General features: G+C 37.7%; 1 protein-coding gene across 1 annotated transcript; it reads left to right on the top strand.

The window, feature by feature from the left end:
- The first annotated feature begins 4,953 nt into the window (after positions 1–4,953).
- LOC133733705 (uncharacterized) lies at positions 4,954–7,121 on the top strand. Its single transcript, XM_062161348.1, has 7 exons — positions 4,954–4,969; positions 5,056–5,474; positions 5,737–5,881; positions 5,988–6,046; positions 6,526–6,912; positions 6,955–7,016; positions 7,070–7,121. Exons 1-7 carry the CDS (start codon positions 4,954–4,956, stop codon positions 7,119–7,121), a joined length of 1,140 nt encoding a protein of 379 aa, XP_062017332.1.
- Positions 7,122–27,216: the final 20,095 nt, after the last annotated feature.

Genomic DNA, 27,216 nt, shown 5'->3' on the forward strand with positions numbered 1-27,216 from the left:
CACTTGACTGATATCTTGATAACATATTCACAGCAAAGGATATATCTGGCCTTGTACACACTTGAGCATACATCAAACTCCCAACCAATCTAGCATATGGCATGTTCTGCATATTCTTCCTCTCTAATTGCATTCGTAGGACATTGACATTTATGCAACTTGTCTCCTTTTGACATTGGTGACTCCCCTAAATTACAATTCTGCATCCCAAATCTCTGAAGTATTTTATCAACATAATTCTTTTGAGACAAGCCTAAGGCATACTGTTTTCTATCTCTTGTTATCTCAATCCCAAGAACATAATGAGCCTCTCCCATATCCTTCATATCAAACTGATTTAAAAGAAAACCCTTTGTTTCTTTTAATAGGCAAACACTACTACTAGCAAGCAAGATATCATCAACATACAAAATCAACAATATAAAGTCACTCCCACTGGTCTTCAAGTAAATGCACTCATCCAGTTTATTTTCCAGAAAACCAAATTGAGTGATTACTTTGTCAAACTTCAAGTACCATTGTCTTGAAGCCTGTTTAAGACCATATATTGACTTTCTAAGTTTGCATACCTTGCTGTCATCTTCTACAAAACCCTCAGGTTGCAGCATGTATATTTCTTCATATAGATCACCATTCAAAAATGCAGTCTTCACATCCATCTGATGTAGTTCCAGATCATAATGTGCTACAAGAGCCATGATGACTCTGAATGCATCTTTTGTTGAGACCTGAGAGAAAGTCTCATTGTAGTCTATGCCTTCCTTTTGATTATACCCTTTTGCAACTAGTCTGGCCTTATACCTCTCAATATTCCCATCTGCATTTCTTTTAGTTTTAAAAACCCACTTACAACCAATGGGCTTAAAATCATGAGGCTTGTCCACTAAGATCCACACTCCATTCTGCGACATGCTTTGCAACTCATCTTCCATTGCTGATTTCCACTTCTCACTATTTGAGGATTGCATGGCCTCCTCAACTGAAATTGGATCACCTTCATCTCCCAAATCAGTTTCCTCAATAGTCAAATATAATTTGTATACATCTGGTATGGCAGATTTCTTTTCTCTTGCAGATCTTCTCAAGGTTACAGGCTGTGATGCTTCTGCAATTTCTGTGGTCTGCATTGCAACTCTGCATTCAGCTTGCTCATTATGTTGTGTTGGCATTGTATCATCTGCAATTGGCTCACTTTGTTCACCTGTGATAGTGTTGACATGATCCACAACATCTACACTTGCTTGTTGTGTTACATTTTCACCCTCTGCACTTGCTGGAACAAGATTCAACGACACTGAGTTGTCTAGGACTGAAGTATTACTACAGTCCTGATCTAGGACTATTGTATTGTTGTGATCCTGATCTAGGATTGATGTATTGCTGCAGTCCTGATCTAGGATGCGAATGTTACTGCAATCCTGAGAGACAAACCATTTCTCCATGTCGTCTTCTGCCTGTGATGAACTTTTATCCATATCTAAATCATTCCTTGCACTGTTATCAAACACCTCATCATAGAATGCAGCTCTGTGAGATTCCATTATTCTTGTTCCCTTTCCAGGACAATAGAACTTGTATCCTTTAGACTTCTCAGAATAGCCAATGAAAAATGCACTGACTGATTGAGAATCCAACTTTCCATCTGTATTGCTGTGAATTCTAGCCTCTGCTTTACATCCCCACACATGAAAATGATTCAGATTGGGTTTATATCCACACCACAACTCAAAAGGAATTTTGTGAACTACTTTGGTTGGAACTCTGTTACAAATATAATTTGCAGTCTTTAAGGCTTCTCCCCACAGAAATTTTGGAAGTCCAGACCTGAGTATCATGCATCTAACCATGCTCATGAGAGTTCTATTTCTTCTTTCTGAAACTCCATTTTGTTGAGGATTGTATGGAGTTGTATACTGAGCAACTATCCCACATTCTTGCAAAAATAAAGCAAACGGGCTTTTATGTTGCCCTTGTTCTGTATACCTTCCAAAATACTCACCACCTCTGTCAGACCTGACAACTTTGATAACCCTGCCTGTTTGTTTCTCAATCTCAGTTTTATAAATCTTGAAGGTTTCCAAAGCTTGTGATTTTTCAGAAATAAGGTAAACATAACAAAACCTAGAAAAATCATCTATGAAAGTTATAAAATAACAATTTCCACAGATTGTGTTAACAGGAAAAGGACCACAGACATCAGTATGGACTAAATCAAGCAAATTTTCACTCCTTTTTGAACCAAAACTCCTAGAGTTAGTCAATTTACCTTTTAGACAATCTACACAGGTTCCAAAATCTTCAAAACTCAAGGCTGGTAAGATCCCTTGTTTAACAAGTTCTCTTAACCTTTCTTTAGAAATGTGGCCAAGTCTTTTATGCCACAAAAAGGATGAAGAATCACTGAATTTTCTTTTTGAACCAGATGCTTTATCTAAGAAGAAAATATTCTTGCTGTCATTTTTACCAGAAAACACAGTTTCACAATTGACAAGCCAATACCCATTTAAAATATTTGCTTCACCAAAACACACAGAGTCATAATAAAGCAACATTAATTTATTATCACTAGAGAAACTATAACCATTATTAGCAACAAATTGAGAACCTGATATGAGGTTTCTCTTTATACTAGGAATACAATACACATTATTTAGTTCTAATACATAATTATTCCTAAACAACAACTTGACAACTCCTATAGCCTTCACAGCTACTCTTTGACCATTTCCAGAACACACCCTTGTTTCATTCTTATTTGGGATTGTTATCCTTGATAATCCCTGTAAAGAATTCACAACATGAATGGGTGAGCCAGTGTCAAACCACCAAGAGTTATCATGAACAAAATCATTTGACTCAACACTAAAAACAAGTTTTGAAAGAAAAGCACCTCTTTTAGTTAGCCAAACTTTGAAACCCTCACAATCTTTCTTAAAGTGTCCAGGTTTCTTGCAGAAGAAACACTTCAGGCCACCTGCAGGTTTATTTTTAAACTTAATGTTGTCAGACCTCACAGCAGATGTTGAAGTACCAGTTGAAGTGCTTCCTTTGTAGTTGTTGTTGCCAAACCTCTTCTTCTTGAACTTTGAGTGGGACATGAGATTCACTGACACTTCTTTTCCCTTCTTTTTAATTTCATCCTCAACTTCCACACAAAGGGAAATCAGTTCATTCACACTCCACATTTCCTTTTGAGTTTTGTAAAGTGTTTTCAGTTGATCATACTCATCCGGTAGTGATTCCAGCAACAAATAAACAAGGAATGGATCTTCAATAGCCATGTTTAGTCCTCTGAGTTTTCCAGCAATGTCAGAACCCTTCAATATATATTCTCTAACACTCCCTTTTCCATTGAACTGCAACCTCATGAGAGATTTCATAAGCTTTCCAGTTTCTGCTTTGTTGGAAACCTTGTATTTTTCTGCAATGGAATTGAAGAACACTTTTGCAAACTCTAAGTCTGGAATACCTCCTATCACATTCTCAGTTATGCTCTTCTTGATCATGATCAGTGCCATCTTATTGTGCTTGTACCACTTCTCATATTTTTCTTTGCTTTCCTTGCTTGCAGTTGCGGGCAATGCTTCTGGTGGATCTTCTTTCAAAACATGATCATAGTCTAGAACTCCCAGATTCAATTCAATGTCACTCTTCCATTTCTTGAAATTTGAGCCATTCAGCAACTCAATCTGACTTATGCTCATTGGAAAGTGCATTGCTGTATATGAAATTGATCAGTCAAAATCTTCTAGTGTATCATGATACTAGAATAATCTGAATGTCCCAAAACAAATGAAATTCATATATGAATGTCATTTAACTGAAACTCTATGTATATGCAGACAAATGAAACTTTTCTATTTTCAAGACCTGACATCCTTTGTGGAGTACTCATCTCTAATAGTTTCTGAATGTTCATCTATCTAAAATATACAAGACTATGAAACCAAATGTTTGATGTAGATCTCTTTGGAAATCATACTCAAATTTAATTTTAAGTCTCATAATCTCATTCTGATGAAACTGAATACAATGTAATTGCTATATATTGGCCACTTTGACAGCACTTTATTATGCAACATATAATTGTATTCATACTAAATATTTCATCAGCATATTAGATCCTTTGGAATGTTCATTCATGGGACCACTTTGGCAGCACACAACATGATGAATTTCTCAATGAATCAAATATCATAACTTGAAACAAGCATATACATCAATCACTATTTATCAGACATGAATTATATATGTAGATAACTGTATGCGGATTACAACAAAATTCCCAGAAATCGTTTCAAAACAAATTTGTTGAAGTAGCAATAACATGTAACTCATCTAAGCATAGATTGCTCTGATACCAATTGTTAGAACTACACTAGTCTAATGCTGTAAATCTATCTCAGTAAAAGCACATGTAAACAATGTTATATACGTAAACTTTATTTAGGATTGCAATAGTAAACGCATAGTATATTAGGATTGCAGAAACATATCTATCCTAATATATGGATGAAATATTTAGGAGTGATATACTGGTCGCATCCTAATATAGGACTGAAACTTCATATCTTTCCTGATATCTGCAATGTATATAAACTGTACAGTATGTAAAGGAGTCTTACACGATGCACTTGAACCATTCATCTTAGTCTTCTCCTGATTCCACCTCCAGTATTCTCTTAGTATGATGGGACTAATTTATGAGAACAGATTGTGTATCAGAAGGGACCAAAACGTTATATATAGCAATGTAATAACAGTTTCTTCCATCAAGAAACTGCCATCACCCTTTAACTGCTATTTCAAATATATAACTTCTTGCAACTGTCCTAATTTGATTTTAAATCAATCCAAACAGATTAGGATAAGTACTTAAACTTATTTTAAATACAAACTCTAACAAATACGTTTACTTAAGTGTATATGCTGTACATACAAGGTTTCGATGTAATGTCTTGTTCATCAGGTTTTCTAACAGTGTGAATGAAATTTTGCTGCTCTACAATCGTAAGAAGGTAGACTCTTTCAAAGTGGCATACTCTTTCGATGCAGACTCTACGGTCATCCTTGATGAATGGGTTCGTTTTGCAATTACAAGGGGAGCTGAAGTACTCGATATTCAATTATCAAGCCGCAATGGCGTTTTGGATACAGAAAATGTTTATGTTTTTCCCCACTGGCTCCTTTCTGAATTAAATGCGTCAACTCTAAGGCATTTGTCGTTGCAGAGATGCATTCTAAAACCTCCTACTGATTTCGACATATTCATTTGGCTAACAACGCTTTGTCTAAACAAGGTTATTGTTGATCCAGCTTTTTTGGCACATCTGTTCTCTGTTTGTTCGCTCCTCGAAAGCTTGACCTTGAGCTATTGCAGAGGGGGCTCATGTCTAATTGTTGGTCCATCACTTCGTCTTAATGATCTTAAAGTTCTCAGGTGTGTCGGTTTAAAAAGAGTAGAGATTGATGCGGTAAACCTTTCTTCTTTTGAATATTGTGGATTACATTCGATAATTTCTTGCATGAGAACTCCACAGCTAGTAAGATGTTTTTTTAAGGGATGTTCTGAAGGAGGAATATCTTATGCGCTCACCCAACTTGCCTCCTGTCCTGGGCTTGAGACTCTTCATCATCTGCAGAGCTATTATAATGTGGGTGAAGCTTTATTTCTATTGCATGCCGGTTTTATTTTGCATGAATTTTAACCTTTTGGAAATCAATGTTTGCATGCAGGAAGATATACCTCAAACTGTTTTGACATTGAGAAACCTGAAACAAGTGAACTTGGATCTCTTCATGGGAAACTTCAACCTTGGGAGTGTTCTGAATATTCTCAAGGCCGCACCTCGCACCTCTTTTAGAAGAGTTTATAATAACGGTTAGTAATACTATTCCTCAAAATATTTATTGTTCTTAATGATGCGGTTGTGAGGTTTGCTGCTTTTGTGATCTGACTTTATTGCTTTTGTTGATTAATGTACTAGGATTACTTATTTCAGTTTTCTTAAGGCCTCTTTTCTGTGCTTATTTAAATAAAATGACGGTAACCAAAAACTAGTTGTGAGGTTTAACTTTATTTTTGACAATGCTTAGGTTCACTCCCTGGGTGAATGAGCAGGTGTAGACATCCCCGTAATTAACGTATTTTCGGTTTACATTAATCTCTGCAAAAAAAAAAAAAAAAAATCAATCTAATTGGCCATCCGAATTGAAGGGTTAAATGATCTCCTATTTGATAGATTTTCTGGAAAGATGGTCTAGTTATTTTAACATTAACAACAGGTATTATGAAAATATGTTAATCACAATGGTGGGTGAATATGCTCATCTAGGGGGGTGAACCTAAGAATTTGTTAAGCAAAAGCAAGAATTATTTGTTAAACATATTGTTGCTATAGAAATATGTTAACGATGATATGAGCGGGTATTGGGATCTAATCCCCAGCGGGACTCGTAGAAGCTCCAATATAACCATGACCCTCTTCACCAATATAACTATAGTAGAACTCTTTTATATTGTAGGTACGAGCAACAAGCTATCAAGGAGATGTAAGGAATCTTTCTGGATTTTCACATGACCATTTGAGAAGATTTAAGATGCAGGGGTTCCAGGGTAAGTGGATCGAGATAGAATTGGCAGTTAGCATTCTTAAAATTGCAACAAACCTCGAGGTATTGGTGATTGATCCATATGGAAAATATTACAACGGTGGTGGAAGCTGGATCGAAATCAGCCGTTGTTATTACAGGGAGGGGTATGAGAATGAGGGCAAGGATGACAATGAAGAGAAAATTTTCCTGCACATAGAGGACAGTGTGGATGTGGTGGATTTGCAGTACTTTTGGTGGAAACAAAGAGGTAGTGTAGTTGTCCGAAAAAGACTGAAGGAAGTAATGACTGATGCTCAAGTTGTAATCCTATAATGGTTGTAATTTGTACCATATGCGTAGATATTGGTTGTTGTTTATGGCATATGCCCAATGGATGTATCACATGATGTGGTAGATCCCATGTGTGTATCATATTACTGTAATGTTTGTTCTTTGTATCGTTTAACCCTTTTAGAGGCGTCTGTGATGTTAGCACAGTGTCATTGCCTGCAGTCAAGGATGGTTAAGTCTTTATAACATCGGGTCAAGCATTCGGCTGTCCAACATCTGTGGCAGTTGTGCGGGATTGGTTGACACTAACTATTTTATAGCAATAGACTTGGGCGGTTCTGCGGGATTGTTTTGTGTCTGGTTTCTTCAGGTCTTTTTGTTGTGGATACCTGACTAGCTTATTCTGTTCTTATTTGTTCCGTTCACCCTTTCATTACATCACCGAAACATAAAGAAACAGGTTGAACCCAAACTATTAACTGCTGATACTGAATTGAATGAAGCAGGTTACAACATTTTTTATTTTCAACTTTTTGAATTAGTGTTGCCTTCATTCCAAATCATTTTCAGGCAATGCTGAGACAATAGGGTAAATGGGATCCTTAGGAAAGTATATAAGTTCCAAGTAGTACCAATGCTTATCTATATTAATGTAAAAGAACTAAACCAATATCTTGTAAAGAGGTCATGGTTAGTCAGTTTTCCCCAAGATTTTTTGAACTATATACTTTTTCATATGATTTCTGGACGAGCGAAAAAATAAAATAGCATAGAAGAATTGCAGCCACTTTTTTTTTTTTTTTAATTGAGAAGAAGAATTGCAGCCACATGGAGGACTCAATAAGCAAATACTGTAGTGGCTTTTTTAGAATCCGTGTAGCCAGGTCAAAGATCTAAGCACAATTGCACAAGATATTCCAAGTATTGGAAGGTCCCGTTTGGGATTGCTTCGCTTTTAAAAAAAAAAGCTTTTGGTCAAGATTTTAGATTTTATTGTGTTTGGTAAATAAATAAAAAACAGCTTTAATTGAAAGTTATAGGTCACTGGCAGCAATTTTTAGAAGCAGCCTAGAAGCTGCTGTGGATCAAAACACACTCTGCAGTTGTTTTATGTACTGGCAGCACTTTTAAAAATATTATTTACCAAACACGAAATTGTTTTAATTCACAGTTGATTATTCTCACAACACATCAGCAGCAGTTTTTTTTTAAAAAGTCACAGTAATCTCAAACTAGCCCGAAGTGTATTAGGAGAAGGCATATTATTTACCAAACACGAAATTGTTTTAATTCACAGCTGATTATTCTCACAACACAGCAGCAGCAGCAGTTTTTTTTAAAAGTCATAGCAATCCCAAACTAGCCCAAAGTGTATTAGGAGAAAGCAGGGATAAAAGCAGATAGTTACTAGTTAAAACTAAGTGGGAAAAAATAGAAAAATAGACTAGCGTGAAGAGCTATCAATATTAAAGCTCAGATTTTCAGATCTGCTCTACCATCAAACAGGAGAGATAAGTGTAAACAACCTGCGTAGAGAAATGTATATAAGAAAAGTTCAACACATAACCTAAACCCCAAACTGCCAAAAATCTTGATGGAAACCCATTTGTCAAGACAACATAGAAGCTGAACTAAATTCCACTACAAACTGGAAATGAAAAGTTCAGAAGTGGCAAGCATACCCTATTTGAAATAGCAAAATTTCCAAATGCAGTTAAACACTAGAGGAGGAAGCTGCTCGCTGGAATAATCAGTAGCAAAAACAAAAAAAAGAAACATGTTTGAATATTCTTCAATCATATATATAGATGATGCCAATGTAAGAATCAAATGTGGACTTGTCACTAATGTATATGATGATTAGCTTAATATCAATCCTAGTTTAACATGGATACAAACTGAAAATCAATATTGTAACTTAATGAAAGAGTGTATCAATTCATTAAGGTAAGTAATCCAATTCTTGGTCTGCAAGAAAGACTACAATGATGTGATGCATTAAGAATCTAACTAGGAAACCTAAACCGATATGGATTGCTTTAATGGGAAGCTTCTTGAGGTTTAAGTCTCCTATATATACAAATGAATTGGTCCCTATTGCTACCACGTTAATTGCATTAGTTCTGTCCGTTGAGAAGCAAGTTGGTAAGCAACAGAAGGCTATATTTTAGTGATCAAGTTTTGTAGCTGCAGAAGATGGAATCCATGCCTGTGATTGCTGAAGGTAAGTTTTGGTCTTGTTGTGATTGTTGTCGAGTTAATTTGCATATGTTTGTGAGCATGAATATATGATTTTACAGCCAAGAAACTCCGAATGATTAAATCTAAATGCCATGCCTCCATATGAATATGCAACAATTAATGACCCATATTCAACCATCCAAATAAGCAAAGCAAAAACAATCTCTTCCAAAAGCATATCCAAGATGCAATCTTCACACAACAAAGCAAAATGAAAACCCGAAATTCAAATGAACCCCAGAAAATCAATCAAAACCTAGGAAATGCAAGCACAAGTAAATCAAAGGTCCACAAAACCTAAACCAATAAAATGGAAAGATCTTATCAATATTAAAAGAATGGAAACAAATAATGAACAGGGTAACTGAGTTGGTTTCCATCATTGAATATTGAATAGAAAGATGAATCAGCCAAGTCTTAACTGTATCATCACCAGTGAAACACAAAGTTAAACCAGCTATATCAAGCTACAAATTCTTTTTAGGATCACTAGAAAGAAGAGTTCTATGAAAATTATTTACTTCAAACACCTTCCTGTTCAATCCATTTTCATGTCTCTGTACCGCTGATTCCATCCCCATGCTTCTGCAAATATCTCTCAAGTTCTCCATGGATGATTTCGTTAGCTTGCTTCCAAGTAGAAATTGCTTCTTATAAAATCTTCAACATCTTCTCAGAATTTAAACTCTTTTGAACAATAGAGGTTTCTCCAAATATTCTCATCTTGAACTTCTCCTCTCTGAATTTCTTGTTGACTTTGTCTGTATCTGATATCTCATAGCTCGAAATACCAACAATGAAATGAGAAATAGGCATGTATTTATGCGCTACTTCCCTGTCCTCCCTGCTTTTCACACTCTCTCGATTTTTCACACAGTCGGACTACACATATTCAAATGCAGCATAAAACTGAAAGATAAAAAGGAGAGATTGAGATCAGAACAAAGATCCATTTTCACAAAAGTTATTCAGATTGCTTACGGCATCTACAGCAGCTGATTCAGGTGCAGCAATATTCCAGACCATCTTTTCCTCATCTTGACTCTTCCTTATCTTCTCCATCTCATCCAATTCCTTGTACAAAGTATCCAAGTCAAGAAGTAGGACATCAGCAGGTGAACCTATATCGAACTGGTTTTTCAGAGCTGTCACAATGTCTGAAAAGTTCCCTTACTTCATATTCACCCAGGGCTTCGATCATTAATTCACTGAGACTCATATCATCGCTGACAATTAGAATGCGCAGCGTTGGCTTCGCGAATTCTTCAAAAAGGAGAAAGGAAAGAATCAGTAACTGCATATTACTTGAAAGAGTACAGTAAAAATAGCATCTAGAATCAGAATACTTGTCTTCCATAAACGACTTATTTGCGAAACAGCAGACTTGTAATCATCAACTTAATGGCCCTCATCATTAAGCCTACAAAGGTAAATCAGTTACATTGATCAGAATACAAATTGTCAAGAAACTGAAATCAAAATAGATATGTTAAGGAATTCATTATGTTTTCTCATAAATTTCTCATAAGGATATCACAGTACTGTGAAATTCAGATTAGCAAGAAATATAAAACCAAATTGAAATCTAAATATCATACCAAACAGAAAAAATGGAATCCCCTACGCACATCAACTTTTCACAACACTTGGATGAAATCCTTTAGGTGGCGTTCGGTAACGTTTTCAAGTCATCTTTTTCATTTTATAAAATGAAAATGGCTTGAAAATGCGTTCGTTGGTCTGTTTTCAAAAATACAAAAAATAAAAATTGAAAATGATTTTTTATTTTACTCGTAAAACAGGAAAACGACAAATAGACGTTTTCACCTTTTCATTCTCATATTTTAGAAAACACGGAGATATATGTATACATTTTCATTGTTTTTTGTTTTTTCATACGGTAGTACCGGACGCGTTTTTGCTGTTCTCATTTTTGAAAATTGTTTTCGGAATAAACTACCAGACACATTTTCGGATCTCAAAAATCCAATCTTGTTTTCTCGTTTTCATTTTCAAAATCGGTTTTTGAAAAATCATTTTTAAAAACATTACCGGACAGGCCCTTAGTGTTTCTGTGACTGTGGTTCCATCCTAAAACGACAAAAATAGTGTGTGGAGATATATGGCACAACACTATAGTTCAGTGAGGTTGCACTAGACTCTAATTCTTAATTGTATACAAAGCACTATGAGATGTAATTTTGATTCCTCTTCACTGCATTTATTGGTTTCCTTAAGAGCAAAGACCCCAAAGATGGAAAAGAGCAAGCATTAATCAACGAACTTAGCAGTTTCAATGATAATCTCAAAGTAAATGTAAGCCCTATGTCTACTTTATTTCCAATTTATATAGCATTCTTTTTTGCAGAATGTATCAATCACATCTTGTGATTTACTGTTGCTTCAATTTATTTCTTGAGATCAATTTGCATACTCATCGAGAGAGAAAAAAAAAAAACAAAAACAAAACCCCATAATTGTACCCATGCCAGCAATCTTCATCCCTTCCCCACACACTATCATATTTCGATCTCCAACCTTCAATATTTGATCCCTCCTAATTAACTAGTAATAATTAAGATGCCAAAAACAAATTAGCCTCCATAACAATCTGCTTTATGGAAAAAAAAAGTAAGAGACCAATGGGCCTCCAAATCGTCGTGGTTAATCTCCATATCATATAAGAGTATAAGTGAAAGCTTAATCCCATGTATTAAAAGAAAACAATCTCCAAATACAAATTAGATTTCAGAGAAACCCCAAATACAAATTACATTGAAGTAGACATGAAAAATCTTGAACCATATAATCTCATTGAAGGTATTGAACATTCAACTAGTAAAAGAAGAGTTGGTGTTGAGCGTTTCTTGATGGTCAGGGAGTAGGGAAGATGGAGGCAATCTCAGCACGCCTTCCTCTGTCTCAATTGGGTCCGACATCAGAATTGGGTCTTGAAGCACAGGTTTGCTGTCATCTTTGCCCGGAACGGATGGAGGCTTTGTGGGCTTCTTCTCTTCGTTACTGGCCGCCATTGGAATCCCCGGCTCTGAAGGTTTAAATATTGCTCGGTTTAATCAAGAAAGGAAACAAAGAAGTTTGTGATGGGTATTTGGGTTTTGCTGGGTTTAATTTAAAAAAAAAAGGGTTCTGTCCCTTTATACTAATTTTAGAGATTTTTTTTTACTCTTACACCACTCATTTATTAATTTTTCTTTTTCCACTTACCAACGGTATCTCTTATAAGTTCATTGTTTTTTTAATTTTTTTAATTTTTTTTATGCGAAAAGACTACCATTAGATATGGAAGCCTCTATGGCAACCAGTGTTTACAACATCGAAAATAAGAGCAGCTGAAGCATTTCTCGGAACAACATTAGTCAACGAGAAACCCTCAAATGAACCGTATCCTACGCTACAATTGCATCGGCAACAAAGTTTGGTTCTTTATAAACATGTTTAAAAGAGATAGAGGTAAAAGTAGTAGCTAGTTGTTGGATGTCTTTGATGATCTTCGCTATCCTGCATGGTGGTTTAATAATCCCTCTCACTGCATCAATGACCAGCTTTGAGTCTCCTTCAACTTAGAGGTTTGTGAAACCTTGTTGTTGTGTACTAACAAGGCTGTTGCATAGTGCTGTCACTTCTGCCACAGGAACTGTGGTGCTCCCAAAACCTTTAACAGCAACAAAAAGTGGTTTCCCAGTCTCATCTCTAATAATAAAACCACCTGCTGAATAGTTGCTTTGTCCAGAGCCATCAAAATTAATCTTGACAAAACTTCTAGGAGGAGGTTGCCAAAGAATTTTGGATGGAATGTTTTGTGAGGCAACCCCCCTATTTGGATGATCCATTCCTTTAATATCATTTAGTATGGCAACCGAGGCTGCTACAACTGCATTAGGGAAGCTAACAGCTCCTCTAAAGATAGTTTCATTTATGGCTTTCCACACTTGCCAACAAATTATTATCATCTTGGCAAATTTTTCATTATCATAAGGTTGGTTAACAAACATTTCCTGGAAAACCTTTAAGTGGCCCTCGTCCCAGTTAATTGGAGTTTGGACCTGAGCTAATCTCCATACTTCACTAGTAAACTCACAAGAACCAAACAAATGGTTAGCAGTTTCATTATCGTTATCGCATAAAGGACAGAAATTATCATCAATATAGCCAAACTTGGAAAGTATGTCTCTTGTTTTTAGCCTCCCTCTTAGTAGAAGCCATCTAAAAATTTTAACCTTCAGAGGAATATTCAGTTTCCAGAGCTTATGTAAAAGATTAATATTGCTGTGTTTTTCCATGCTGTCCAGCCAAGCTGCAGACTTTATCGTGAATTGGCCAGTAGATGAAGGCCCCAAAACAAATTCATCCTCTGGATGAGTATAGGAAATAGGAATACTAGTAATACGATCAACAATATTATTATCTAAAAAGTTTGCACGTTTAGGTTTATTCCAAACCCCGTTATCAATATAATCAACTACTGTTTCATTCAGATCAATTCTATCTTTAAGATGATCAGCGATAATATCAAAAAGAGGGCGGTCAACCACCCAATTGAAGGTCCAAAATTTGATGGACTTACCATTCCCAACAATCCATCTCATACCTTTAAGATGGAGATGTCTTATGTCCAGGATGTCTTTCCAAGCAAGAGAATTTGATTGCTTCTTCTTGACCTGAAAGAAAGAACAATTTCTTATAAGTTGTTTCCTAATACCCAATTAAGTTTGTTTGTTTTGTTTTTTATTTATTTTTGAGACTATTTTGCCCTCACCCCTTTGTCACATAGAGAGAGAAAATGGAAGAGAGAGAAGCCATAGGAGATTTCGCCAGACTCTGGTCACCGATCGCGGCCACCGAATTTCTCTGAAAATCTCACCGGAGGTCCCAAAAGAGGTCGTCGGAGATCTCATAGGTCACCGGAGACTTTTATTGCCCCCCCCCCCCCCCCCCAATAAAACCCAATAAAGCCCCCAATAAAAGTTAATTTTATTGGGGGATAATAAAAAATTATTGGAGGGAATGAAAACTAATCTCCCTAAAATTAGACAAATAAAACTTTGATTGAGAAAGAAAATAAGAAGATTACATCAATTCAAAACCTTTTATTGGGGGCAATAAAACCAATAAAATTTGGGCATTAGGAAGTGTTTGGACCCAAAATGAACATTTTGGCCTGACAAGGCACGTCTTGGAGAAATTGAGCCAATATCAGTGGCTCAAGCTATATATTGTCGACAAGCTCGAAATATATATTTAGAGGCTAAATAAAGCCTACTATGGAAGTATGACAAGTCAACTTTAGCATATTTTCCTACTTCGGCTAGGAAAAACCGAGCTAGACATGGAAGGAGGGGTGGCAGACTAAACAAATGAAATCGAAATGTGCTGAAACTTTCCAGATCCATTCTAGACAGCCCAAGGATCATTTCTTATGAAGAGTGCAAGAGCTTTTTTTGAGTGGAATGCCTTCAAACAATCAGCCCAATTTTCTACAGAAGCAAAACTGGAAAACTGGACCTGTAAGAGGTCCAGCAGCATTTTCGGCCCAACCACATGGAATAAAAATCTGAAAATTTGTCAGGATGATCTACACTCATAGTGGAACATTTCATATGAAGAAGTCGAAGGCATATAATGAAGTCTTATTGGAGAAATAATTGAAGGAATAAAGGGGCAGAAACTGACCTAAAACCAGCTCAATATTCACATGTTCATGTTTCCTACCCACATGAAGAAAGCTAGATGCTTTTCTCTTTTTCCTTGGATATATTTTTCTTCTACAATCTCTTTAATAGATCATCACCACTTCCATGTTGCTGCACCTTCATGCTTTGCTTTCATTTCATCTTTTCTCTATCTTTTCCATATTTTACAAGTGAACATAGATCTACTTTCATTATTTTTCTTCCACTCATCATTTCACTCTTCTTTTTCTTCCCTATATAAACACCTTCTCCTCTCATTCTAAGACACACATTCACATACAACAACAACATCTCTAAGATGATCTAAGTTCTCTCTAGAGCAAACCTCTCTAAGAGCAACTCCTCTCCCTCTCTTTCTCTCTCTCTTAGCGGTGATCACACTCCTAGTCCTAGTCTTCTCAGAAGCCGACTTTCAGTGCCACCAAACCCTCTGTCAACGTGCTTCGGTCCTAGTCTCCTCGGGAGCCGACGGTAGTGCCGCGACCACAACGGTTACAGAACCAGCCAAGCAAGGGTAACGCCCTAGCAACCCAGCCAAGCTAAAGTCACGCTTTAGCAAGTTCTCCTCACTTCCCGGTGGTTCTCGCTCTGCTCGATCTACAACATCGAGTATCGATTGTGATTTTCAAGAAGCTCAGCAAAAGTCCTCGCCACGAGGCACAAAGAATCCCACGACGAGGTTGGTGCTCTCCTCGTCCACAATTGCTTGAAAGAAGTCAGGTCAAGGGACACCCCCGACGACCGCACCCGAACGGTGCTGGCACGCCCGCGCAAGAAAAGAGACTGTTGACCAGCTGCAGCAAAATTGGAGCCAAACATTTTGGCACGCCCAGTGGGACTACATCAGAGTCTTTTTGTGTTCACCATCATTGGGATGCCAGAGGAAAATCTTTACCAAAAGAAATTCCTGAAGTCATGGCGACGATAGAAGGCTATGTGCCCATTCCCATTCCGGAGAATGCGAGCATAGAGGAGCGACTTGCTATCTTTCAACAGAACACTGCTTCGTATTATGCGAATTTGAAAAAGGTCCTGGCGGCGCAGCAGAAGCGGATAGATGAACTTTTCCAATCAGCCCAACAAGAGCCTGAAAGCTAGGGTTCTTGAGGTAACAGCTAGAGAGAAGAGAGAGATGAATTGAAGAGAGACTTTTCTATTTCAGTGATTCTGTTACAACTAACTCGTAAGAGAGAGAGAGAGAGCAGCTATTTATACAAATGAACAAGTGTGCAGAATTGTGACACGTGTAAAACAGCTGAAGGTCACTTAATCACATAAGCATGCAAGTGAACAAACTAAGTGACAATTAACTCTAATTAACCCTAATTAGCAGAAAGACTAATCTTCACGTTAACACCCCTCCTCAGCTTGATGGGTGGGAGCAGACAGCAAGCTGGAACACAAGTAAAGGTGTTGAGGAGAACACAAGCCCTTGGTAAACAAATCAGCAAGCTGCTCCTTGGAAGTGACAAACTGTAAACGAAGTGAACCAGCCTTAACTTTGTCTCTGGTAAAATGAACATCAACTTCAATATGTTTTAGCTTAGAATGATAAACGGGGTTAGTGGCCAGAGCTAAAGCAGAGATGTTGTCACAGTGAAGAGTGGGAATGCCATGGAGCTCAATGTGAAGATCATGAAGTAAATGTTGTAGCCACTGAAGTTCAGAAGTGGTGTCTGCCATGCTGCGATATTCAGCCTCAGTGGAGGAGCGAGACACAGCTGTTTGCTTTTTACTACACCAAGAAATAGGAGAGTGATTGAGTAAGATAACAAAACCAGTCGTAGATTTCCTATCATTTGGATCGCCTGCCCAATCAGCATCGCAGTAAGCTTGAAGATGAAATTGTTGTGGCTGTTGTAAACCCCTCCTGAAATAAATGCCATGACCGATTGTGCCTTTGACATATCGAAGAATCCTTTTGGTAGCTAACAAATGAGCCTCAGTTGGAGAATGCAAAAATTGGCATACAGAGTTGACACTATAGGCTATATCAGGTCGGGTGAAAGTGAGATACTGTAGACAGCCCACTAAGCTTCTGAAGTATGGAATATCTGTTGCATTCAAAGGAGGACTGCCATCCTTATACAACTTCACACCAGATTGACAAGGAGTGAGATGTGTGTGACAAGCATCCAATCCAGCTTTATGAATCAGCTCAGTAGCATATTTGTGTTGAGAGACAAAGAATCCATCAGAAGTGTAGTTTATTTCAAGACCTAGAAAATAGTGAAGTCTTCCCAAGTCTTTCATATCAAATTCAGCCTGTAAAGCCAGCTTGATTTCAGAGATAAGAGCTTCACAATCACCAGTAAGAATTATATCATCCACATACAACAGAAGATAGGCTTTGGAACTACCTGATGTCTTAACAAATAATGATGGATCAGCATATGAACATTTGAAACCAAGACTAGGCAAGAAATTAGTGAACCTTTCATTCCAAGCCCTTGGTGCTTGCTTTAGACCATATAAGGATTTTCCAAGTTTGCAAACAAGATGAGGTTGAGAGACATCTTCAAATCCTCCAGGCTGAGCCATATAAACTTCTTCATTAAGAAGCCCATGTAGAAAAGCATTCTTTACATCCATTTGGTGGAGAGTCCAACCAGATTGTGCAGCTAGATTCAAGATTAACCTGACAGTAGTGTGTCTTACCACAGGAGAGAATGTTTCATCATAATCAATACCATATTCTTGGCTAAACCCCCTTGCAACAAGTCGAGCCTTGTGTCGAGATATTGAACCATCAGCATTTCGCTTTATCTTAAAAATCCACTTGCAGGACACCAAATTTTTGTTTGGAGGCAATGGAACAAGAGACCAGGTCTGTTGTTTCATTAAGGCATCATACTCCTCCTGCATTGCAGTTTTCCAAACTGGACATTGCATAGCCAACTTATAATTCCGAGGCTCTGAGGTTTGTAAATCATCAGAAGATGTATTATCCAAGATGGATAAGTAACACTTCTTTTTCAGAATTCCTCTCTTACTTCTAGTAAGCATAGTATGATCATTGACTGTAGACTCAGAGAGACCTTGAACTGGATGTAAGATATTAGAGCTAGAGACTTGTGCAGTTGAACTATTTGGAACACAGTCAAGAAGAACAGATATAGAACCATTTCCTGGTTGAGTGTTAACTGTAATAGTACCAGTATCTTCTCCAAAACTAATGGAAGTGTTAGACTCAGGATGGAATGCAGGATTGATGGACTGATCATAACCAATGGATGGTGGAATTAAGGGAACAGGAGAACCACTTTGAGGAGCATGGTCATTGTGATCAGGAACAGATGAGAAGCTAGGTGATTGAGTGGCAACAGACACTTGAGATGATGAATTAGTGTGATGATGATGATGATCATATACAGTGGTTGAGATAGGTACCTGATGTAGGGTATTGCTGACGAGGACAGGTGCTGCAAGATGCTGAGAGTTGTGAGACTGAGTAATATTGGAGCAAGAGTTAGTAGTCTGCAATTTTGCAAATGGAAACTGATCTTCTTCAAAGAACACATGTCTGGAGATAATACATTTCTTGCTTGACATATTGTAGCAAATATACCCCTTGTATCCTGCTGCAAATCCAATGAACACACACTTTGTAGTTTTTGGTTGAAGCTTGTTACTGTTGTAGGGAGTCATGAGTGGATAGCAGGCACATCCAAAAACTCTAAGCAATTCTAGTGATGGGACCTTACAGTAGAGTTTCTCAAATGGTGATTTCATAACCAATGTTGCTGTAGGCATCCTGTTTATCAAGTATACAGCAATTGCACATGCATGGTACCAGAAGATTGAAGGAAGATGAGAATCCTGTAATAAAGTGATAGCAGTCTCTCTAATGTGTCGATTCTTCCTTTCAGAAGTTCCATTCTGTTGTGGAGTGTAGGGGCAAGAAATCTGATGTGTAATGCCTTGTTTACACAGAAATTCTTTAAATCTATTTCCTGTAAATTCCCCTCCTCCATCACTTCTCAAACATTTAATTGAAGTTGAAAATTGAGTGCCAACAAAAGCACAAAGAGACTGAAAATAGCTAAGTACTTCAGATTTATTTTTCATTGGAAAAATCCAAGTATATCTAGTACAATCATCTATGAACAATACAAAAAACCTGTAGCCATCTAAAGAAAGATGAGGAGATGGACCCCAAACATCTGAATGAACAATCTCAAATGGAACTTGACTTCTAGACTGAGATGAAGGAAAAGGTAATTTGTGAAATTTCCCAAGAAGACAGGCCTCACACACTGAAGAATCCTTGTCTGGTATACTTGAAATATTGCACTTATTTAACATACTATGAACTATCTCATTTGCAGGATGTCCAAACCTTTGATGCCACAAAGAATGCTTGACAATTCTTCCTAGGTTAGCAGATTTATTTTGTGTATTGAACTGACTGCTATTTGAACCATCTTGTTCTTGAAGAATCAGTGGCAGATCAAATGGTATTGGATATAGGCCTTGATTACTCAGTCCCTTGTACAACACCTTTCCCAGCACTTTGTCCTGTATCACACACATGAATTCATCAAACCAAACAGAACAATTGTTCTGTTTGCACAACTGAAATATTGAGAGTAAATGTGCAGCAAGTTCAGGAATAAGAAGCACATTATTCAGTTTTAATCTTCCCAGATGTGAGTTACCAATATGTGTGATATTTAAGAATTTACCATCACCAATCTGCACAGAATCTGTAGCATTATATGGAGCAAGGTTGTTGAGAAGCTGCACTTCACTTGTCATGTGATTGGTTGCACCAGAGTCAGCTAACCAATATTGAGGTGTATTGTTACTTGAAGATGAAGCAAACATTGCTACTCCTTGCTGCTGGAAACCTTGTGAAGCATTTTGAAACTGTTGAGATGGTTGAGTCTGCATGGTTTGCATAGGTTGAAGTTGTGGAGCAGACTGTTGTTGTTGACCAGGAAAACCAAAGATGTAGTAACATCTATCTGCAGTGTGATTTGGTTTACCACAGTATTGGCATCCAGTGATGTTCAAGTTGCCTGGCTGAGAGGTTTGAAAATTGGGTAGGCTTCTGCATGTTTTGGCACCATGACCTGGTTTGCCACATAGTTGACAAGTGAGTCCAGTCCCTCCTCCATTTGGCCTGAAGAAGGTGTTATGAAACCCTGTATTTCCTCTATTCATGCCATTTTGGAAGTTGGAGTTTCCTCTATATCCTCCAGTGTTGTTATTGAACCTGGCATTGTTGTTGCCAAAGGGACCAGTAGGTCTACCAGCATAAAAACCAGTCATGGATTGGCTAGGATCAGTCATGGAGAATGAATTGATCTGAGGAATACCACCATATGGTATAGCTGGAATGGAAGTATATGGAGCCTGTGATGACAGATGAATGTTGTTGTTGGCTGGAGTAGTTAATAGAGGACCAAAACCAGGTGGCACAGTAGGAACTTGAGACTGTAAGCTTGAGGAGGAAGCACCATTAGTGTTGTCAACTGCAGGAACAGAACTGGTATTCTTGGCTATCATTGCTGTAAGTGATGAGGTTGATGATGATGTTTGAACTTCACTTTCTATATCAATCTCTGCAGCCTTAAGTAGTGTCTTAAGCTCACCAACAGAACAAGCAACAAACTGAGCCCTGATGACAGTCTTGATAGCAGCATATTCAGAGGGCAAACCTCTCAACACTGTAACAACAATATCCTCATCATCAACAAATACTCCCACTGTTTCAAGTGCATCTCTGGCAGCCTTGATCTTATCCATGTAAGTTTCAATATCATCACCTCCTTTCCTCAAATTTTGCAAATTAGACTTGAGTTGCAAAATATTTTGTCTATTTGGTGCAGCAAACTTGAGTTTAAGCCTATTCCACATGTCTTGTGCAGACTTGCTTCCCACAGCACATGACATAGCCACAGGACTAAGTGTTTGACCTATCATGTTCACAATACTCTGATCTTGTATTTTCCAATTAGTATACTCAGATGATACTATATTTCCAGAACCATCAGATGCAGAGACAAACTGAGTGGGACATGGAGTTGAGCCATCGACATATCCATACAAATTCTGACCTTTAAGAAAGGACTCTAAGCGAAACAGCCATGTAGGATAATTGGATTCATTAAGCAAGATATTCGGGAGGTACACAGTAGTCTGAGTGGTAATAGTAGAGGCTTGTGATGTGGATGAAGTCATCTTGCTGAAGAAATGATACACAGTCTAGGAATCTAGTGTATATCTGTGTAAAACTAGTAGATCTCAGGTTTTGAAACCACACAAAGTATCAGAGATTCAATAATCTTCACAATCCTTCAATCAACTAGCAATTTTGACACTTCATAGTGTGATACCAACTGATAAAGACTTCAATTTTGTAATTATAGCTCACAAATGATTTCAGAATAACACTCTTCAAGATTTAGGGTTTCGAACCACAAGAATTATACGAATCTTCATAGCTAAACAGTCATTTTTGCTAGAATACTTGTATATATTCATAATCGAACACTGAGTATACCAAATCAAAGCTTCAAATCAAGGAATTTTACTCTGTAAAATTGTAGATCTAACTTTTTCTTCTTGATGAACACAAAGACTTATCTGAAAATTGCAGAACGAGGACGTCGAGCACTGAAGTAAACAAGAACTGTGAGCTTTGTGAAGCAGATGCAAACCCTAGGTGACGACCTGAGCTGCTGATACCATGAAAGCTAGGGTTCTTGAGGTAACAGCTAGAGAGAAGAGAGAGATGAATTGAAGAGAGACTTTTCTATTTCAGTGATTCTGTTACAACTAACTCGTAAGAGAGAGAGAGAGAGCAGCTATTTATACAAATGAACAAGTGTGCAGAATTGTGACACGTGTAAAACAGCTGAAGGTCACTTAATCACATAAGCATGCAAGTGAACAAACTAAGTGACAATTAACTCTAATTAACCCTAATTAGCAGAAAGACTAATCTTCACGTTAACAGAGCCGTGGCAGACTTGGGAGCAGCTGGCCGACGTGACCCAACCAGCCGAAGAAAACCACCAGCAGTCGATGAATGTCGTCGCGACCCAGCACAAACAGACCTCATCGGAGTCCGCGACCATGCACAAGAATGACGCCAATCTGACTGCAACTCATGTGGATTCGCAACATGGGGAGGTTGACGCCATCAACACAAAGCAAGAGAGCTCCTTGAAAAGTCAAGAAGCAGCGCGCGAAGATGGTGTTACCAAAATTGAATTGCCTATAAGAGGCGATCAATTTAAAAGCAAAAACCTTCCTCTCGACCAGCCCGTCGCAGAAGAAGAAAGTAGCTTGCCCATTGTTGAATCACAGCCTTACATAGAGGCTGCTTATGGAGAAGATGGTCCACAAGATTGTTCTTCGGACAAGAAAATTGTCTCTGAACAAATATGTGATTTCTCCACTGATCAAGCCAAATATGTGGCCACTGATCAGATGCATGGGGGGCAAGATATGGCCCATGATCATCCCTTTGATCAAAAGAAGCAAGTTCATGATCATTTTAATTGTGACTCTGCTACTGGACGTCATGGGGAAGGTGATCAAAATCAGGACCAACTTAATTATCAATTAAGTTGTGGCCTACAGAAGCCAATCTGTGGCTTTATTAATCAATTCAACTTGAAGTTCTTCATATATTCTTCAAGGCCAAGCGGTGGCTTTGATAGATGTGAAGGGCACATCTACAACCCATGTTGCATAAATGGCCAGAACAATTATTCTAGTGGCCAAGTTGTCCTTCGCAACTGTAAATTTGAGTATCATCAATACAAGTTAACTCTTGTTTATAATTATCCAACAAGTGAAGCTCTTGATGTGGAGAATTCAGACCAGCAAGTGGTCGTCTATAATGGCCAATCTGTGGCTAATTCTGAAGACACCATGTTCTATGACATGGTAGTTGGCAACAAAGCCGATCTTGGAACATCTTCATCGCCAAAAGTGCAATTGAAGATCATGTTTCGCCAACCAACAAAGATACTTGGGGGGCAAGATTACTCCTCCTACGAGCCAAATTTTTCCCAAGTTTTCGACGAGAAGTATCTTTGTTCTTTTCCTACAAGCTCTCACAGGAGGGATTTTTACCCTACAAATTTTGATACATCGGAGCTTGGAATGAAGCATAGATGGCCTCCCCCGTGGTCTTCTAGAGGTTAGTCAAACATGGTGTTGCTAGCTTCTTTCTTTCTTTGCTTTTATTTTTTTGTTACTTTTTTGTTTTCTTTTCATAAAAAAAAAAAAAGAAAAAAAAAAAGAAGAAGTTGAATTTGGTAAAGGGGTTGTGAATCATAACGGAATAGGTGAAGTCTCTTTTGTTAATATTGGCCTAAACTCCTTATTGGTGCCTAGTTCAGGTCCCTTAAGGTTAAGGGCGGTTTTTATTAACACTTGTTGAACTGTCTTCACACTTATGACCTTTCTCATCTTAGTAAGTATAGCCTATGTGAAATGGTGTCTAGAAAGGGGACAACGTTCATGACAGGTTCTTGAATCCAGAAGTGCGTGCAAATGGGCCTAAACCACTATGTGGGAGTAGCTCATGCCAAAATGGATTCTGCCTCTCTTGTTCGCCCTCCCCTACCTGGCCATTTCAGTAAGGTTGCCCAAAGGATTTGAAAGAAAATTTGTGTCTAGGCGACTATACTTGGGCCGCATGTCTAAACCTTGATTCACATTGTTTAAAAAAAAAAAAAAAAAAAAAAAAAAATACAAAAAGAGTTTCAAATTTGTGCGTCGCGGAGGATGCAAAAAATTGTGTTCTTGCCTAATAGTGGCTGGAACTTGCTAATATACTTAAGAGGCAATTGGTATTGGTCTGGGCACATATACAAGAGGCATTTAATATGCCTAGTATGGTATTAGCAGTGGAGGAGGTCAAATCAATATTTTTGCCAATAATTGTGGCGAAAGCTGGGTTGCGAATTGTTGGCAGCGAAGTGGTTTTAATTACATGGCCTCGCAAAGGATGGTTCGCGAAAGAAGACTGGCGATTAATATATGTATGCTCACTATGTATAATTAAGAGGGAGAGAGGCTACTGTTCAAGTAATTTTAGTCAAGCCAATACAAGTGGCTTTGGAGCAACGACATTATAAGAGCAGTGCTGATTCAAGACCTCTTCAGTCAAGACGAAGACCCTTTGACTTCGAGGTCTGGGGGGCAATGTTTGGACCCAAAATGAACATTTTGGCCTGACAAGGCACGTCTTGGAGAAATTGAGCCAATATCAGTGGCTCAAGCTATATATTGTCGACAAGCTCGAAATATATATTTAGAGGCTAAATAAAGCCTACTATGGAAGTATGACAAGTCAACTTTAGCATATTTTCCTACTTCGGCTAGGAAAAACCGAGCTAGACATGGAAGGAGGGGTGGCAGACTAACCAAATGAAATCGAAATGTGCTGAAACTTTCCAGATCCATTCTAGACAGCCCAAGGATCATTTCTTATGAAGAGTGCAAGAGCTTTTTTTGAGTGGAATGCCTTCAAAAAATCAGCCCAATTTTCTACAGAAGCAAAACTGGAAAACTGGACCTGTAAGAGGTCCAGCAGCATTTTCGGCCCAACCACATGGAATAAAAATCTGAAAATTTGTCAGGATGATCTACACTCATAGTGGAACATTTCATATGAAAAAGTCGAAGGCATATAATGAAGTCTTGTTGGAGAAATAATTGACGGAATAAAGGGGCAGAAACTGACCTAAAACCAGCTCAATATTCACATGTTCATGTTTTCTACCCACATGAAGAAAGCTAGATGCTTTTCTCTTTTTCCTTGGATATATTTTTCTTCTACAATCTCTTTAATAGATCATCACCACTTCCATGTTGCTGCACCTTCATGCTTTGCTTTCATTTCATCTTTTCTCTATCTTTTCCATATTTTACAAGTGAACTTAGATCTACTTTCATTATTTTTCTTCCACTCATCATTTCACTCTTCTTTTTCTTCCCTATATAAACACCTTCTCCTCTCATTCTAAGACACACATTCACATACAACAACAACATCTCTAAGATGATCTAAGTTCTCTCTAGAGCAAACCTCTCTAAGAGCAACTCCTCTCCTTCTCTTTCTCTTAGCGGTGATCACACTCCTAGTCCTAGTCTTCTCAGAAGCCGACTTTCAGTGCCACCAAACCCTCTGTCAACGTACTTCGGTCCTAGTCTCCTCGGGAGCCGACGGTAGTGCCGCGACCACAACGGTTACAGAACCAGCCAAGCAAGGGTAACGCCCTAGCAACCCAGCCAAGCTAAAGTCACGCTTTAGCAAGATCTCAACACTTCCCGGTGATGTCGCTCTGCTCGATCTACAATATTGAGTATCGATTGTGTTAACAAGAAGAAACTTCAGCAAAGTCCTCACCACGAGGCACAAAGAATCCCACGACGAGGTTGGTGCTCTCCTCGTCTACAATCGCTTGATAGAAGTCAGGTCAAGGGACACCCCCGACGACCGCACCCGAAAGGTGCTGGCACGCCCGCGCAGAAAAGAGACTGTTGACCAGCTGCAGAAAAATTGGGGCCAAACAGGAAGGGGGACTAATCTCCCTAAAATTGGACAAATAAAACTTTGATTGAGTAAGAAGATGAGGACATTACATCAACTCAAAACCTTTATTAGGAGGCAATAAAATTTTATAGGGTCTTATTAAGGGGCAATAAAAGTTTATTTGGAGGAAGGGGGACTAATCTCCCTAAAATTAGATATATAGAACTTTGATTGAGGAAGAAAATGAGGAGATTACATCAATTTAAAACATTCTATTGGGGTGCAATAAAAGTTGGGTGTGTCTATTTCCACCCTACTAAATATTTTGTTCACCCTATAACCAAATTTTTTCTTTAAAATCCCAAAATTGTCCTTAACAACAATTATTAACAGAAAACAATGAAAATGAGAAATTAATTTTATTTTAATTAAAACTTGCTAGTGTTGATTATTTAGATGATTATTGGTTAGATGAGACACCTGTGATTATCCAGGATGTTCTCTATGAGGATGTTTGTACTAGTACTCGAGGTTTAGGTAATATGTCCCCCTCGCTGTACAATTGTCCATCTATTATTCATAATAATTCCGGGGGTGGGGCTGAGCCTCCCAGTTAGGCTGGGTTCCAAACCCCGTTTCAAAAAAAAAAAATTTACTCAACAACATCTTAATTATGAATTATCATATCAGCTTTCTATACCAAAAAAAAAAAATAATTAATTATCATCTTAGCTTCATCATTGCTAGCCGACCAAACAAATAATTAGACGAAATTTTCAAATTATAGCGACAAGTGAAAAGAATTGTTGGTTAGTATTATTTTGTTCTACTTCATGTGACTCGTGTTTGATTCTATGTCATAGTAGTTGATGAAGGGAGAAAATAGAGAAGAGGGGAAAAATAAAAATAAAAAGAAACTAGAAGGCATGGGGTTGATGGTGTGCTAATTTTCTTTTTCTTTTTTCTCTTTTAGTTTCACATTTTCAATGGTGATATCTTTTTATCTTTTTAATATTATTTGAGGGTGAAATTGGAAATTTCAGGATAAAAATTTAATTGTAGGGTGAACAAAGCATTTAGTAGGGTGGAAATAGCCTCACCCTAAAAGTTTATTGGGGGAAGATGGACTTATCTCCCTAAAACTAGAAAAATAAAACTGTGATTAAGGAAGAAGATGAGGAGATTACATCAATTCAAAATATTTTATTGGGAGACAATAAAAGTTTATTGGGGGCGATAAATTAAAAGTTGATTTTTTTGTTTTGTTCACTTTTTGAAGAAACTTTATTCACGAAAGTTATAGAGGATGTTAAACCGAGTCCGTAAATATGTGACACGCTAAAATTGGAGTTGTAACGAAGAAGTTATAAAAGATTTAAATTAGAGGCATTTTTGTAATTTTAGAAACTCGAAAAATCAGTTCCAAACCCATATATATTTTTTTTCCGACACCGAAACTTTGCTGCGTCGCCTTCGTCTCGTCTCGTCGGCCACCTCCGACCATGAAATTTGTCTCATTCTCTTCGTCTTCGAACCCTCTTTCCAACCATATATGTCTTGCACCATGTTATTCACCATACACAACGAATCGAAGAATAGAAGTTTTGGCTATGTTGTTTAACCAACATTTTGTAGTCTCTTATAACAAATATAGCTTTGTTGTCGAAGAGTTTGAATCATTGTTTAAACTTTAAACCACTATATTCAAATAGAGGCGTAAATTTGCACAATGATTAATAATTTTATGACACGTTTACTTACTTGGAATGAAAAAAAATTATGAATCGGAGACAATTGGAATGGGAGAAGAAAGGAATCGGTATGGAAATATTTCATTTCCATTATGCTGTTTACTTACTATGTGGAATCAGAATAACT

The sequence above is a fragment of the Rosa rugosa genome, chromosome 1 (genome assembly GCF_958449725.1).
Source record: "Rosa rugosa chromosome 1, drRosRugo1.1, whole genome shotgun sequence".
In the NCBI taxonomy this organism is placed as follows: domain Eukaryota; kingdom Viridiplantae; phylum Streptophyta; class Magnoliopsida; order Rosales; family Rosaceae; genus Rosa; species Rosa rugosa.